Raw genomic sequence first — 16,946 nt, 5'->3', positions numbered from 1 at the left:
TAACCAACTCTTTCATACATAATATGGAGGGGCTTGTGCTTGTGCTTGCACTGCCCTGTTTGTGCACTGATGAACATGGGACAGAGGAATAATTAATGGGGGTGTGCTGAGCCGAGGTCCTCAGAAAGCTGCCAGGTTTGGGAACAGTCCCAGTTTGGGAGACAAAAGCAGCAAGAATGAGCCAGGGAAGATGATGAGGGGTCTCCTGGACAGGATTTCAAGAGAGCAGGAACAGTGAAAAACAAGCAGCAGTTTAAGGTCTTCTTTACATCCTATTTCACCAATAAAAATCCATTCAGTATTATGAAGCTACAGGGTTGGTCTTGACTGATAGGAACAAGAGAAACGTGCTTTTTTTGTTTCTTCTTTCACAGCTTAGTTGATTATTGTATTTCGAAACACATCCCCCTGTAAAGTCTTCAATATATTTTTGCTAAGAATTTTCAGAAGTTGCAGTTGAGCCGGTACTGAACTATTAACTCCATAAAAACACCAATAACATAGTCCAGATCTTAAATAATAGGTCAAGTGGCAAGACATATCCAAAAATTTATTGAAAGTTGTCATTAAACAGATTTATGAGTTATGTGAGAGTTTAAAGGTTTAACCTCATGAAAGGTTTGTCTTCTCCTTTCATTCAACAGTGGCATCCCCATCAGATTCTTGTAAGGTTTTAACCTGAACCTTCAAGACTACTGTCAAAATCTGGGCCCACTGACAGATAGGCCAGAATTCATGACCTACAAACTCTTTTAACTCAACCTTCAAGCAACCACAGCTGAAGATTTACCTCTGACAGTTTTCAGTGACACATGCAGGAACCTTGCAAAGCAAATAAGTAGTTTTTCTGAAATTGAAATCAAACAAACTAAAGCAAAAGAATTCACAGATGCAAATAAAAACCATAAACCAAGATGCTTTTCTTACATATTTTATGTACCATCTCATATCTTTCAGTTTTACACGTGAACTAGTCTCTGCACTAAAGTTTCAGACATTTGAGATTGTTCTTTGCATTTGCATTCTTATTAAAAAATTATAAAATTTTTGTTTAAAGAAAAATTAACACAGTACACCAGTCTGGATGCATGGCCTGTTGCTGTGTACCACCTACCAATGAATTTTTCGGGATTACATAATTATTTTCAAACTCGCCCTCTACAATAGCATCACCACTGAGAAGAATAATTTACAGACAAGTCAATGACAGCTGAACAACGGGCTCTATGTCACCCACTGGATCACAGTTCCATTAAAAAGCCACCTTTATCTTTGCCAAGTGCATGAACTCCACTGAAACATACTTCGTACCCAAGTGATCTGTTTTCCATCACCGCCTCAGAACTGTTGTATCGTGTTAACAGGCTCAGGATAAAACCAAACCAAAGAAGGTAACTACACAATTACTACTGAAGTATGTAACTGTTCAGAGAACATAAGCAAAACTGCCATCCCTCTTAAGAAAAAAAAAAAAAAAAGTCAGTTAAATAACACACAAGCAACTCTGAATATGACATTCAGAGATTCCAGGTTGTGGCACATTTTTCCTCGGATTAGCTGAACTGTAACCTACTTGGCCAACAGTTTCTTCAGGCAAGGATTTTAATTTTTCATAAGCACACTGCTCTAATAAAGTACTTGGCATTAGTTATGGCTTTTGAATTAACATGCATTCATGACATTAAATTTTAAAATCACTAAGCCATTAATTTTGACCAGCTTTTTCTTATTCGTATATGGTTTGCAAGAATTAGCAACAAAGTGCATATTTCACCAGCAAAAGAATGAAAGCTGTACTAATAAAACTTAGTTTTGCAGGTCCCTGCAGAGAATGGTAATATTTTACATACCAATTGCATATCAAATGAAATCCAAAACCAAATTTGCTGTTCTGATAAAGGCTTACTCTGTCAAATGGAACATAATAGTTCAACCTATGATCAAGGGCAACTTAACACACAATCTGCTATCTACATTTTCTTCCCTATTCAGAAATAAAAAGGTTTACAACATTGCAGAACAGTTCTATAAATCACCTAGCTCAAGCACTGACTTTAGTACCCATTTGTGAAACTCTCCTGCTACACAAATTTCCAGGTAATAACTAAATAGCTGAGCTCAGTTGCGGATGCTGATCGACAATTTCTGCAGGTATGCGAGTCCCGGCAGCTGCCCTACTTTACCTTACAAGGAGTTCCCCCTTTGTCTGCTTTGTTCAGGGTAGCGTTCAGAAAGCTCAAATACTATAAATCATAGGTATTTTAGTTTTTAACATAAACCCGTTACTTCAGATATATCTACTGGCCACTATAACCCTGCTACTAAAAGCAATAATCACCTGCTGACAGTATGGGAGCCCAACAGCAGACTTCAAAACCCGTTTTCATCTCGTTTTATCTTGTTTCGTCTCCTTCATCTTGCACTTATGAAACAGTGTAGAGTTACGACACTTAAGATGTTTAATAGAAACAGCCAGTTTGGTATCTGATTCCCATGCTAGTAACATTCTACTGTTCAATAAACTACAGTCAGTAAAGTAGCTCAGTTTTAGTTATACGTTTTAATTGAGTACAATTTACACACTTTATACACCGCTAAGTAGTGCGTCAAATTTGCTCAACAATAAGACTGTGGCTCACTAAAACAGATGTCTGATCCTCCAGCTTCCTCAGTTCTTAGTATCGGTTTTCTTTATTACTCTACATTAACTTGTAGATAAATTAAGCATAACATAAGTGTCTAAAATTCCAGCTGTGTTACAAAATGCTGCTGTAAGGCTAAATTTTCAAGTCCAAGTAGTTTCGTAATCTATGTGCAGTTATTTATAAAGGCAGCAGGAATGCTATTCTGACAACCTAATTAAACTTCCAATAATGTCAGCAGGAATCTGATTGCAAAATGGCTCATTTTATAAACATCACTACTTTTATGACTAACAAAAATATGCATGATCAGGTGCCAACTCCTTCACAAATACATATTTTACAACTTATGTTGTAAACTGCTTGCAAGTAGAAAATTCCAAGATGTTAAAGGTCTATGCTCAATCCATAAAAAGTGGCACAGTTCATACAAAGATTTCATGGATTTTGTTCTTCTGCCAGTTTCGCTTTCACGTAACTGCACTACTTTCAGAGAAGTTGCTCCCAATATATACATAAATTTACACCTAAATCAAGCCATTTCCTGTATACAATATCGGACCTGGGATTACACATGCGTTTAAAACACAAGTGAAATACAGGAGAAAAGAGATAACTGGACCTTGCCAAATTTTAAGGCCACTATATAGTCCGTATATCACGGCGCACGTGAACCACACAATTCTTCAGAATTTGCTTTTTAAGTTTGCTGCCCACTGTAGAAGTCTCTTTGAAACTGCACGGGCCATGAAGTCCTGATTAAATCAGAAAAAAATTACATTTCTAACTGGAAGTCCTTGAGAGTTAAAAAAACCATACATGATATCCCACTGTTTCAAACAGTGATGAACCCCAACTGGAACCAGTTCCTCATGGTAGCAATTGCTGTGTTGACAACCATTACAGCTTTTCTAATTACAGCACGGGTTAAAACAAAGCATTGAATGTTTTAGCTCACTCATGTATGACGTGGATACATTTATAATAAGCTGAAGTATTGGGAAAAAATAGTCATTTGGTACTGACCAAAGCCCACACAAACAGGAGACCTTCTAGTAGTTCTGTATTGCCTGCTCTTCTCAGTCACTTCACAGAATCCGTTCAAAAACCCAGTGCCAGCTTCCTCAAAGATTGGAGTCACCAGGGTTTTTTTGTTTAGCGGTTTGGGGTTCTCTTTTAAGTTTCCATTAAGACCATTTAAAAATAGTAGTCTCAATATAGCAGGGATGGAAACATAATAACAAGTCAGACCTCACAGTCCTCAAATTTAAGACCTTGTTTTAAAAACCTCCTAAGGGTATGTGCCTTCTGTTTTTATCAAAAATGAAGGTAACATCAAATAAAAAGCAAAACTAATGAAGAATAGGTAGAACATTTTACTTTTGTTAAACCTTAAATGTAAAGTATATTAAAAAACATGGTTTGGAATTTCAAGAACAGGAATATAAACATGTATTTTCTACCCCAGAAAAAAAAAAAAATCCATGCGGGTGTTACAGTATTTGATCATTCTCTACATCCACTGGTAATGCAATATCAACTTAATGTTATTAAACAGATACAGAGATACCATAAATTTCATACAAATGTCAGGGTCTTCTGGCCTCAGTTATACTGCAGATCAAGCAAATCTGTTCTTTGGTAATTGGAGGAGGCTCATTTTCCATTACAATGCAGGACTGTTAGGAGGCCATATTAGCCACTCGTCTCAGAACATTACAACTCTTGTAGACATAGCCTAGGCTATTTTTGTCAAAAGAAAATAATATTAGATGTGGTATTAGAGGTATAAATGCAGTGAAGTTAAAATTATTCATTCCTTGTGGCAGCCATTTCAGGACAAAAAAAAAAAATCCAAACTCTCCTTCTCTATTCATTGTTTAATCTAGGTAACATTTAGACTCATATGTAAAGGTATTTTGATAGATGGGAATGTACACATGCACACCTTCAGTTTAAATAAAGAGACCTGTGTAGAGAATGGCAATTTAAAGTTAACATGACTTGAAGATATTCCTATAATAAAGTTTAAAGATCTAGTAAACTGGGACATTACAAATCCAAAAAAGTGTTTCTTAGTTTTTCATCTTCCCTTTTTCAACAAAGACTGACAGAATATACATATACAGGTTGACATTTTCATTTTATCCAAAACAATTTTCACTTTGCTCAGTTTGCAAGTCCTATTGACTAAAATGTAATATCATTCACAACAAAATATTTTCATTAAGTGAAACAATAAGCAAAGAAAACCAAAACTAAGCTCAGAAGCTAAGTGGTTTAGAAAGCCTGGTAACATCTATGTGTGCATAAGTGTGTCTATAATTATTTTTTTTTATACATTAGATATATATAGACACACACACACATATATACACACACACGTGCGCACATGCGCACACGCATACACACATTTGTAACCTGCAGTGAAGATCAATCTATTTTCTAATAAGGAACAAAACACATTATTTAAAAATGTGGCTAATTTAACAAAACAGAGAAGAAACTGCTGCTATCAAAATATACAATTTGGATTGCAGACTAGAAGGCTAACAACATTAAAAAAATAGTTTTAAGCAAAACCCCTTTGCTTCTGAATAACAACAGGTATCAACCTGCCATAGCATGAAGCATCCAAACAAGATTTTATAAAAAGTTTAAACTGTGACCCTTCCTCATTTGTAAAGTTCTTGACATAGTGCGAGCTCTGGTCTCCAAACTGGAGCCCCTTTCATGTTTTCTCAATCCATACTTCAGGAAATAAATGGCAGCTGAAGGTTTCAGAATCTCAAGTGAGATTTGTGCTTTACCATATACCTGAAAAAAAACAAAACAAAAAACACAACAAACCCAGAAAACAACATTACCACTCTTTTGGTAGTAAGGAATTTTACTCTCCAGAGTAACACACACAGACTTTGTTAAAAAAAAAAAAATTCTTAGAGAATTTGCAAGTTGCCAAAGAGATGCAATGTCTTATATGCCATACAGTTCTGTATTATGCACAATATTTGTCCCACAAATACTGGGAAATCAGCTAAAATCTTTGCTTCAATGAAAATTCAAGTTTTCTAAGGCATCACATAACTTCTAACATTGAAAGACTGTTGTTAAAGATAACTAGTTCATTCTGAGAATTCAGATATTTAGTTTAGCTGAGACTTATAAATAAGAATCCATAGAAGTCTGATGCTTGGAATTATTTTGGCAATTCCCATAGGATTTTTCTTTTTGAAGTTCGCTTAATCATTCAAGCAGTTTGCTGTGCAATCAACATGAAAAGATTAAACATTCATGAAATGCATGGGCTTCTCCCTTCCCTCAATATTTCTCCAACTGCTTCATGATAAGAAAGTTCCTTCTCTGCAACATGAAAAAGGTATTGCAATGAGCTTCCTATTCAGAGAGGCTCTGAACCACACAGAGGCAGAGGCAGAAGCAATGCTGCTCGTGCTCCTCCATCCCTCACTTCTCACAGAAGGTGGGGCTAAGTACTCGGAAGGCCCCTAAGATACAGAAGAACCCCCAGTCGAAAACTCATTACGTGTGCCTTATCTTTTTTGACTTCCTCTTCTACCCAGTGCTGTGAACTCAAGGGCATCGGGCTAAGATAATGTTTTGTGGCTCTTGATCCTCAGGTAGTTTCTCACTTTTTCCAGACTATCATCTAGCGAGGTGGAAAGTGAAAGGAGGAGAGCTTGTAAGCTCAGAGATGCAGCCCAAGGAGAGAGCTGGGGGAACAAAGGAAAACTCTACACCACCTAGCTTGCTCTCCATCCTTTTCCTTCTCCCTATAATAAAGGGAGGTGGGGAATCATGGTACTAATAGATGGTTGATGGTAACTACCCTTCCTTAAATCCACGCGTATTATACTGTGGACGTTATTATTTATAGTCTGTAATAAAATAGTGGTATATATTTAACTATCATCAGGAAAAATCTAAACAAGCAGTATTTTTAAGACATCTGAACAATGTTTTAGCCAAGTTGTATACAATTCCCTTGTTGCCATCACTTTTCATTCCCACCAAACATTGTAAAAGCCTGAGCATAAAGGACTTTCAACAGGCAACATACCTGTCCAATGTTTCCCAGAAGCGTAGAAATACTGGCCTGTCCAAGTGTCTTTTGTGGTAGCTTAGTTCTAACACTGTTACATCCCATTTCTGTACATTTGGATCCAGACGTACTTCATCATATTTGAGATGAAAAGCTTTAACTACAGGAAACAGGAGAACATTTAGTGTACAAACATGACGACTTTCCAGGGTTTCATTATTAGTCAAAGACAAGTCCCACAATGTCTCCCTTTTTCAGAACAGAGCCTATGAACAAAATTAACTAGTCCATCTCCCCAGAAAGTCAACTAGTTAATGAAGTGCACCAAGACCCTAAATAAATTGGTCAGTGGCCACTATCAGACTCTCACACTATTACAGGCTTAAGTAAAGGGAAGCCCCTACTTTTAGATGCATAGATTCCAAGAGAATAGCAGAAACTCATTGCCAATTCAGGTACGTTTTCTCTGGCAAAGAAAGATGTTCTTTCTGAAAATCTTTGAACTGACCAAGAATTGAAACCCCAAGCATTTCTGAGACCATTGAGGAGGAAGCCTGGCTATTTCCTGAAAGTGTGTGTAGAAGACTGATAGTAGAGCACCAGCGTTACTCCCAAATGCTACATAAAGCATTTTGAGAAACTTAGTTACTGCCAATTTCCCTTGATTTAGTACTCAGCTAAAAATGGTAAAATACTAACAGTTATTTCACTCTTGGGAAGTTTTGTCACACGTGAGTTATGTGAAGCCTAAGCATTAACATAGTGAGTATTAAAATATTCTTACGACTCTTCTTGTTTTCCTTAGCCAGATCGTAGTTCTGACAATGCAACGCAAAATATTTGAGTCTTGTACAATTCCTATCTGGAAGCCAATGTGATGCATTTCCTACTTTGGATATTATTGGAGAAGTAAAGCAGAAGAATTTGACCATGCTTGGGGAAACTAGTTATTTTTAATGCTATGGTCATATCTTTTTCTGGTACCACTCTCTTCATTTTTTTTCCCACAAAATTCACATTCAATTGTAGCCAAATGGCTATAATATGTAATAATAATGTGTCCCCTTTTCCAGATACATGTCGATCTATAAAATTACGTATCTAGGAGCTTTCTAGAAGATTGGTATCTGATATTAGCTTTTTTCTTCCCCAGTTAACAAATTAAAGTGATCATCTGGCTTGTACCACTGTCAGATGAATTCCCAAGCTTTGTGAATTAATACTAAGAAAACATATACATTATCTTTGCTACAAACACTGCATGTTTTAAAATAACTCCAGAGAGAGCAAAAAGATATACCGGGGCTATGTATTTACCGAAAGCTTAATCAACACTTGACAGAGCCTGTGCATTAAGGTTAAACGATATTGAGCAGAACACAATCCACTTCTGAATCCGAAACAAATTCGTGTTAGAGTGTGTTAATGTGGTCTAGGAGCAAGACCTTTAAAATGGTATTCAAAATTAAATATTTCTTCATTAAAGTGACATCATGCAAAATTTCATCTCAAACATTCACTTGCAGATGCAAGAAATAAGGTCGTTTGCTACATGAACATTAAGCACGCAGACCACGTGTAAAGGAAACTAAGGAGAACAATTTTAGAGGCTCAACTAACAAAATGCTACGTGACATAGTAAGTGAACAAATAAAACAAGTTTGACAGGCTCTGGTCCAATACAAATTTCATCGAGGAATTTTTTATGGTAAGCTACCTGCTTGTTCTCAAAAATGACAATGATAAGCTTTGAGTATTTGTTAATCACCACGGACCCCATGACTTACATGGAGAAATACAAACTGCAGATGAAACGATGAACTGTTCAGATCCCAGAAGCCCTATTTACAAAGGATACTGAAGACTATAAACAGTGGCAAAGTGATTGCTTCAGGAAAAGGTAAACACATACAACCAGACGGACATTGCCGGTGCTCTCGCCATCTACACTGCTTTTATTTTGAGGGGTAAGGACAGTCGTTAGAAAAAGCCGTACAGATACTCTTATCAGGAAAATGTTTTTTACAATACCTTACTTTGAAACAACAGAATGCATTTCTAAAATTAAAAAAGGTTCATTTCATGGACAAGTAAGAACAGATATCCTTCTTTCACCTGAAAAACTTAAGAATTTGTACACTTCAGTCTGAACTATGTATCTATGACTTTGATCTTTTGGCACAGCGAAGACTCCAATAACGTCAAAGGATGTCATAGCAATTCCTGTAGCCCTCTATAAATTTATATGTACATAATGTTAAAATTAATAGAAACTAGCATGCAACTACTAGCTAGACCGTAAGTATTTAACAGCATTTTTCTTGGGTTTGCATTTCACAGTTTTCATTTGCTCTAGATGTTCATTCTGAAGTGATATTTTCTCCTTTCATTGGTCTCTTTTGTTAAACTTTTTTCTTTACATTGACTTTCTGGCTTTTTCACTCCCTCCCTGTTCATGCTCAATCCCTGCTTAAGCAACTAATTCCAATTCAATGTTCACAGACACATCCTTAGCTGTCTGCCCAACTCTTCCTTTTTTGCTTCTTATCAAACTAGCATTCTCCTTCCAGCTTCTGCTTCATATACCAAATATTTGCACACATAAAACCTGATCAAACTTATTTCCTTATCACACTAACTGGAAAATGACAGACTGAACTAAGATGTTTTTTGGTTTGTTTGGGGTTTTTTTTGTTTGGTTTGTTGGGGTTTTTTGTTGTTTTTTTTTTCTTTTCTTTTTGTGTGTATGTGTTGGTTTGTTGGTTTTGTTTTTAAAATCTGTAGCTCAGAAACCACTGGACACTTTAAAAAGGTCTATTTTCTAAGGCAACTTCACAATGAAGCAACAGAGATCAGAAACTGACAGTTCCTTTAGATATTAATGCACACCTTACTGTCAGCAGAGGGAACTGTGTGAGAAAAGTGCAGTGTGTCTGAAAGCATACTGGGCATAATTGTGATAACTCAAAAACCTGGTCAGATCTAACTCAGTGGTAACACCTAGCTCACAACTTAAAAAGCATTTGTACATTACTAAAAGTTTCCCATTTTTTCAGACAGCATATGATATTTGTAAAACTTTCTTAGTGAATTACTAGGTGATTAATCATCTGTTTACAGTCTTAATAAAATCTGAAGACAGCCTGTAAACCTGTTAGCTATGAAGTGTTATAATATACATTGCCTTTTTTTTTTTTTTTTTTGAAGCTTGGGAAGTAAATTTATACACTAGCTATTTCTGAACCTCTTGTAAAGATGACAGCTCTGAGAAGATTTCCGTGAGCTTCCACAGGTCAGAACAAAAGAACTGCAGAGGGCACATTAATATCTGCCATCTGTGCAAAGATCTAAGCCCCTGTCTTCTCAACCACCCAAGTCCAACAGCACTTCGGCAGTGTTTTGTCGTAAACACCCCACAAAAAAATCCGGACGGAAAAAAAAAAAAACCAAACCACTTAAAAACAACACAAAACAACCCCTTACTTTTTGCAAATATATCAACAGGAGATCCGTCAGGCAAGAGCCAAGGCCAGCCTTTGAACTGCCAAGCAGGACCCTGTACAAATACTGCCACCACACGGTCCCTACGAAGACAGGGAGACATGGACATCTTGATGACCTTGAACATTTAAATTACAAGCATTCTTAAACATGCAATATTACTAGAATAAAAAGCTATGCTAAGGAACAGCAGTAGAGCACATTTAATAACCACACCTCCAGCACAACTGCTTTTTCTCTGTTAAGCCAAAACAAAAATATTTCATGTGATTTTCCTGGACTTTAAGCTCTGTCCCTTTGCAGAATACAGCTCAGTTTCTCGTGTTACATTTATAAGCAAACAGTGTTTACTCCTGGCCATTATTACTTTGCTTTTTAAAAGTGCTTCAACATCTTAGAGATAATCTTCTATGAACAACACTGTAAACTGAGACCTATCAATTTAAAAGCCTTTATTCGGAATAGGTAACTTCTATTCAAAAAATGTATTAGAAGAGACAGCTGCCAAATTTCTGCAAAGTTCATCATTTATTGTAAGGGTGTGTAACCATCACCTGCAGTCTAACAAAATAAATTTGTGATTAAGATGAAGCTTCTACATTAATAAAATTAAAAAAAACCCAACCTTTGAGAACAAATGACCTTCCACGTATGGCCGATCTTTGTCTTGAACATTTACATAATCCAACCATGTTTCCTACCAATGACGACAAATAATTACCTCCCCTGATCTCATCCCCAAATTTAATTCATTATAAACTCTACCAAAACCCAAATGGAAAAGATTAATCAAGGTGGGGTTTTGGTTGGTTTTTATTTTTTTTTTCTTTTAAAAGGTAACAGGCTAAAGCTTTGACATTTAAAATGATGTTGTGGGGTTTGTAATTGCTAACCGAGAAAAAACCCCACAGCAACATATTAATTTTGAGATACTAATACCTGATTCTCCCTTGGATAAAAACAAGCTAAAAAAACCCACGCTACTTCATCTCCTTGGTCAGAAGCACTTTAGGAACCACTTTAGACAGTTCTTAAATGTTTAAGCATTAAACATTTTAAGTGCTATTTGATATTCAGCATTTCAAACCCACAGATTTCTGATGAGCTCAAGTTCTCAATAGAGAGAACAATTAATTTAGAACAGGACTTTTTCAAAGTACTCCTCTCCATTAAAATCTAATTTGAAAGTTACAAAACCACCAAGAATGTCGCTGTGTGTGTCTAAAATCTTCACACTTGTAAGGAAGAAGTAAAAATGTTACCTAGTTCATTACAACAACAAAAAGATGTCTCTCCAGAATTTTCCTGCTCAAAGAGAAATATGTTTTCATAGCATTGAAGAATGGGCTACAGACTAAATAATCTGTTTCCAGCTTTTTTTTGTTGTTTTTTGGGGTTTTTTTGTTTTGTTTTGTTTTTTTTAAGTAAAAGCTATCTATGATGCCCTTTCCCAGACTGGGGCTCCCCCTTCACAAGTAAGCTCCCATCATTGAATCCAATTCAATGAATCTGATTCAACACTGAAATCACAGTTCAGTCTTTACCGTCTGTTGGATTTTCTTTCTTTCTTCCTTTCTTAAACTATTACAAAAGTTAGAATGCCAGATGCTGAAGGCCTGCAAATGTATCTTCCCAATAGACTCTCAGTCAGAAAGCAGGCAAGAAAGAAGTCTTTTTCTCTCAGATCATGTTTCAGTGACTTGCACACTACAGCATCATGAATGAGAAAACTAATAAGAATATTCCTATTCAAATCTGTGGAACGTTTAATGTAAACCTAATGAAATTAATTGTGCTGCTCACACAGTTTAAATGTAGTGTTGTAATTTCTGAAGACCATTTAAATAAGTTTAGTTGCATATTATTTTCAGCTGAAGACCCCTGTACAGTTAACAATCAAGTCCGTATCTTCACTTTTTAGTGAATTTAGTAGCATTGTATTGGTCCCTCCAAATTTTGCTTTCTCCTAATTCAGTGATTTTGTAAAAGGGAAATGTATTTTACCAGTCTTGTGGCATAAGTTTCAGAGGTTGGTCTACGACTCGATAAGGTACAGTAACGCTGACTGTAGTTCCCCCAGGCTGCATCTGGTCCTTCCTTCTCTGTATTAGGGTTTCATTCTCTCGTTGACAGCCTTGCTTCTTTTTTTCATCTGATGGTACAAACCTTGGGGAAAAAAAACAACCCAACATTCAGTAGACAAAAGCAACTTATTTGATGTAGTCAGCCAGAAAACCAACTTTATCAGACCTTTGCATTACTAGTAGCACTCACTGAAACCATCTCATTTTCACTATGCCAAGCTTCCATCACGACTCATTCAGAACAACAAAAAAGTAAGAAAAATATTTTCTAAACTCTTATACTAAACAGAGTCACATTTTTTAAAAGGTCCTCTGCCCCTCCTAACTACAGCCTAACCTGTTCATATACATTCATGCACTCCTTGCCGACCTTATTAGATACATTTGCAGATGTGGAGCCAGATCAGAGACTGCTAAATGGCTGTAACATCCTTTTTAGTGATCAAGGGTAACATGGGGAAGCGTGGGCACTAAGCAGTGATTGTCTCCTGGAGCAAATTTGAGAGTTTTTGCTATTAGAACCACCAGAATTAAGTTTTCTCAGAAAGCTAGAGTTTTGGGCCAAAAAGGTTTTTGAGTGAGGTTTTGGTTTTTTTGGATGATGGTGATTTTACAATACTAATGATTCATCTGGTGACGACAACATACAATACTACAATTTTGGACTTTTTTTTTTTTTTCCTAAATAGCTTCACTGATAGATAAATTGCTCAGAAAATAAGGATCATGTGATCCTCCTGTCTTATGTAATCTCCACGTGAAAAAAATAAATGCTTAGGATGCAACCACCTCAAATGAGTTACATATCTTTTATTTTGCAGCCCCCCACCTTAAAAAAATGCAATTCCATTTCAAGAGCCTCTTCTTTATGGAGATAATAAAATTAAATACACTGATCATTACTCAAAATGGGCATCATTAATGTGAGAGTAGTTTAAGCCTTTTTACTGATGAATCTCAGTGGATTTTGTCAAAAGGAAAGACAACCAAGTCATGCATTTTATAGAACTAAAACTATGTCACAGGAAGAGAAGCTGATGTGGCCAGTATCACCTGCCAGGCCAGTAAAAGAGCAGAGCTCAGACCCACGTTCTCCTAATATTCTATTCAGAACCACCCAGCTGCACTACTAACACCTTTTGCCACTGACATTTCATTTCCAAAACTCATGATAAAAAGAAACTATGTTTCACTTAACTGCAAAAGTTATCATGAGTACCGGTGCTCCAGTTTAGAAACATAGTATGCTAGATAATTGGTAAAAATTTCTCTTCATTGTACTACAGATGGTGCTTTTTAAACATTTACTACATTTTCAGTCAAGTTGTTTGCAATATTTCTATTTGTTCTTTTAAATCTATTTCTATTTGAACACTAAACCCAATTTGAATGCGCTTAAACAGGCAGACTGCACTTCCTATTGCTGGAAAAATAGAAAAAGGAATGAAATATTAAATGAGGAAGAGGTCATTATTCAGTCAATGTGAAAATACAAGGTTTTGCTAATATCTTACAGCCAATGAGAAAACAGCAGTGGGCAGGGGACGACGACGACACCCAAACATGTTTTAAGGCAGCATGTGGAAAAGGTCAATAAACCTTCAAGCAATCTAAAAAGTCACATTTTATATTTAATTTGTAAATATGAGGAATCAAGCACTTTAACCATTTTAAATGGAAACAGGGACTCTGCCAAATCAGACAAGAAGTAATACTGCTGCTCTACAGAGCCTAATGATTTCACCACTGTATTTGAGACATCTCAGATTTGGCTGACAACAGGCATTCTCAATTCCACTTCTAGCTTTAAATGTTTCTGTGTTTAAGAATTAATTTCAACACTAGTTTATTGACAGTTTCTCTCCATTTCAGCTTGAAACCTGTGTTACAGCCATTAAGGCACCATTCGGCTGTGCTTCAGTTATGTATCTTTTAGAAAACAGCCTCAGTTTTATTTACTGTAAAAATCTGAATGTTTTTGAACGCACTTCTCCAGGACAGAACATGAAATAGCTTGTTATTGAAATTTGCTGAAGGAAAAAGTGTCCATGGGCAGATTCACATGGCACAGTAAAGAAGATGACTGTTGTAAAAAAAACACTGAAGGAAATGTTTACGTATGTACAGAGAGTACGGGAATAAAAGACAGCTTAAAGAAACTTTATAAAATATATGCTTGCATTTCCAGGAACCATCGACTCAGTAAGTATAATAAAAGCCATGTGCTCAAGAGTTAAGACTCAACAGAAATTACTGTACGATTATAAATAATAGTTTACGTGACCTACTCCATCACTACCTCGATATAAAAGACAAGCATAAGAAATCTGAGTATTAAAGAAGACACCAAAAAACCCATCTTCTCTTGGGAATTATCTGCCACAATATTACAGCTGGTGGCTTAACTACACATTTGTACTTGATACCTTTTTAATCATCCAACACACTGGAAATGTGTTCTGAAACCTGACTGAGCAGGTGCTCACTTGTGTTGTTTTTTTTGTTGCTTCTCCAGATTACTATTCCCTAGTAAAAAATATTTTCCAAACCTACTTAGAATCGATTTTTATACCCCTACTAGGAAATTAACAACACTAAATTCTCTTGCTGTTAATTACCAAAATTATTATCCACATAAGAACAGGTGCAGTCTCTCGCTTTGAGAAGACAGCATGGTAAGATACTACCCACTGAACTGCCAGAGTGGCTCATGCCTAAGCTCTAAACTCACTTGAATTGCTAGCATTAACTTTAAAAACACTTTCACTGAGGTCAGGTCAGCACTTTCTGGCCCCCAAACTCAGGCATGCTGAAAAATGCATGAGCAGAGCCCAAGTTGTAACTCCAATGCTGAACAGTAACAGAGATCATCGTAATACACATTTGATTGTGTTTAGAATTGGGAGACTCATTTTTATAACCTTCTCAATCTTTTTGTTAGATTACAGTATCAAAAGCTTCATACACCTATTTTTGCAAGAGAACAAAGCATTTTTTTGGTAATACATCATCCCTGAAGCTTTCAGATAGTTTGTTCAATATCAAAGCTGAATAAATCTCAGTGAGTTGCCTGGCCACATATGGTGAAACTTATGAGTAAAAGCATCATCATAATAAAAATACATAATCATTATCCAATCATTTACACCTGCCTGATATAATTCCTGCCTCACTTTTTTTTTTTACACTGCCCATGTAAAGCAGATGCATTGCTTCTGAAAAGCCTAACTTCAATTATCCTCAAATACTTCATCTGGAAAGCCAGATTTTACACAGTAATTATATCTAGCGTTGCATTCAGATACTGAATAAAAATAAAGTGTATCATACTAAATATTTTTAAGAAGATTTACAATATACCATAACATATTGCAGTTCTGATTTTAAATGAAATTATATGTTTTTATTATTTTAGAAACTCTTCATTTTTATCTTGCATTTGGCTCCTTAGAAAAATAAACTTTTAAAAAAAAAGGTTATCAAGATTTTTTGCATATTATTCAGTATGTGATTTTTATATATTACAGTTATATATAGAAATGTCCTCCTACAAAATCAAAGTTGCAACAAATATATCCAACAGACAAATCAGATATCTTTAAAAAATACTGTAAACCAGTAAGATGCTTCCGGTTTAAAATAGTATGTATTTCATTGTACTGATGATCACTTTCTTGCTTTCCCTATTCTCTGTCTCAAAAAAGAGCAAAACGTTAGTGACGAATTGAAGACGCTAAGCATCATACAAATGTCAGCCAAATTTGGCAAAGAAAAACAACCTCAACTTATTACAGAGCTATGAAAAGGCTTACTAAAAATGTTGGTATTAATCAACAGGTTTCTTTCAATCCTTGACAATTGAATTTAATGCCTCCCATAGTACTGGATGAAGACTGTCCTCTTTATTTTACAGCCACCAACCTACAGTATCTGCCAATGATAATGCAATTACTTTTTCTCATATCCAAAGTGACAATGTTTTGCATTCCAGTTACTTATTAAACAAAACTATCTTAAAAGACAGAGATTCCCAGCTATGACTAAATTTTGATTTTAAGTGGTTTGATCTCTAATTATAATTTTAGTTAACTTTCTTCCTTATTTTGTTTTAAGAAACATTTAAATGGAGGGAGTCCATTTTGAGTTGGTTTTATTCATAAAACCCAAATCCCCATTTTCTTTGTTACCACACACTTCAGAGAACTGGGCTGCCTCAGGTATCCGGCATGGAAGAAAAAGCTGCCCTGTCAACAGCCCACGTCACACGAGCATCACAGCTCCCACACCGCCATCCTGGGGGCCGCCTTCTCCCGGGGTTCTCCTGCATTTCTTAGCGGTCTCCCCTGCAACAGCTCTCACCCTTCCAGCTCCAAAAACCCCTTCGCCTTGTGCTATGTCATTGAGCTCCTCTGATGGCTAACGGAAGCAGGCTGGTTACCTCTAGAAACACAAGAAATTCACATGTACTGGCATCTTCCCTCAGCAGGGGTAAGGGAGGAAGCATTAATCTGGGTGTGTCTTCTCTATATGGACAATATGTCTTTACTCCAAAACTTGTGGCAATGACACGTGCTTTCCAAACCCACCCTTCTGTCAAATTTAGCTCAAAGTGTGGAATAAGTTAAAGAAGGTGGTGACTTAAGAGGCAGAAATTAGATG

General features: G+C 36.2%; 1 protein-coding gene across 1 annotated transcript in view; it reads right to left on the bottom strand.

Moving 5' to 3' along the window:
- Positions 1-524: 524 nt before the first annotated feature.
- CDC73 (cell division cycle 73) overlaps positions 525-16,946 on the bottom strand; it is a 111,501-nt gene continuing 95,079 nt past the window's right edge. Inside the window, exons 14-17 of the mRNA XM_040610138.1 lie at positions 12,208-12,369; positions 10,186-10,286; positions 6,721-6,862; positions 525-5,459 (exon numbers count right to left, since the gene is read on the bottom strand). Of these exons, the coding sequence (XP_040466072.1) occupies positions 5,423-5,459; positions 6,721-6,862; positions 10,186-10,286; positions 12,208-12,369 (442 nt within the window). The 3' untranslated portion in view covers positions 525-5,422. The remainder of the gene's footprint in view (positions 5,460-6,720; positions 6,863-10,185; positions 10,287-12,207; positions 12,370-16,946) is intronic.

Source organism: Falco naumanni, chromosome 11 (genome assembly GCF_017639655.2).
Source record: "Falco naumanni isolate bFalNau1 chromosome 11, bFalNau1.pat, whole genome shotgun sequence".
NCBI classification, from domain to species: Eukaryota; Metazoa; Chordata; class Aves; order Falconiformes; family Falconidae; genus Falco; species Falco naumanni.
The sequence above is the reverse complement of the archived record's forward strand: the minus strand, read 5'-3'. Positions and strand labels throughout refer to the sequence as shown.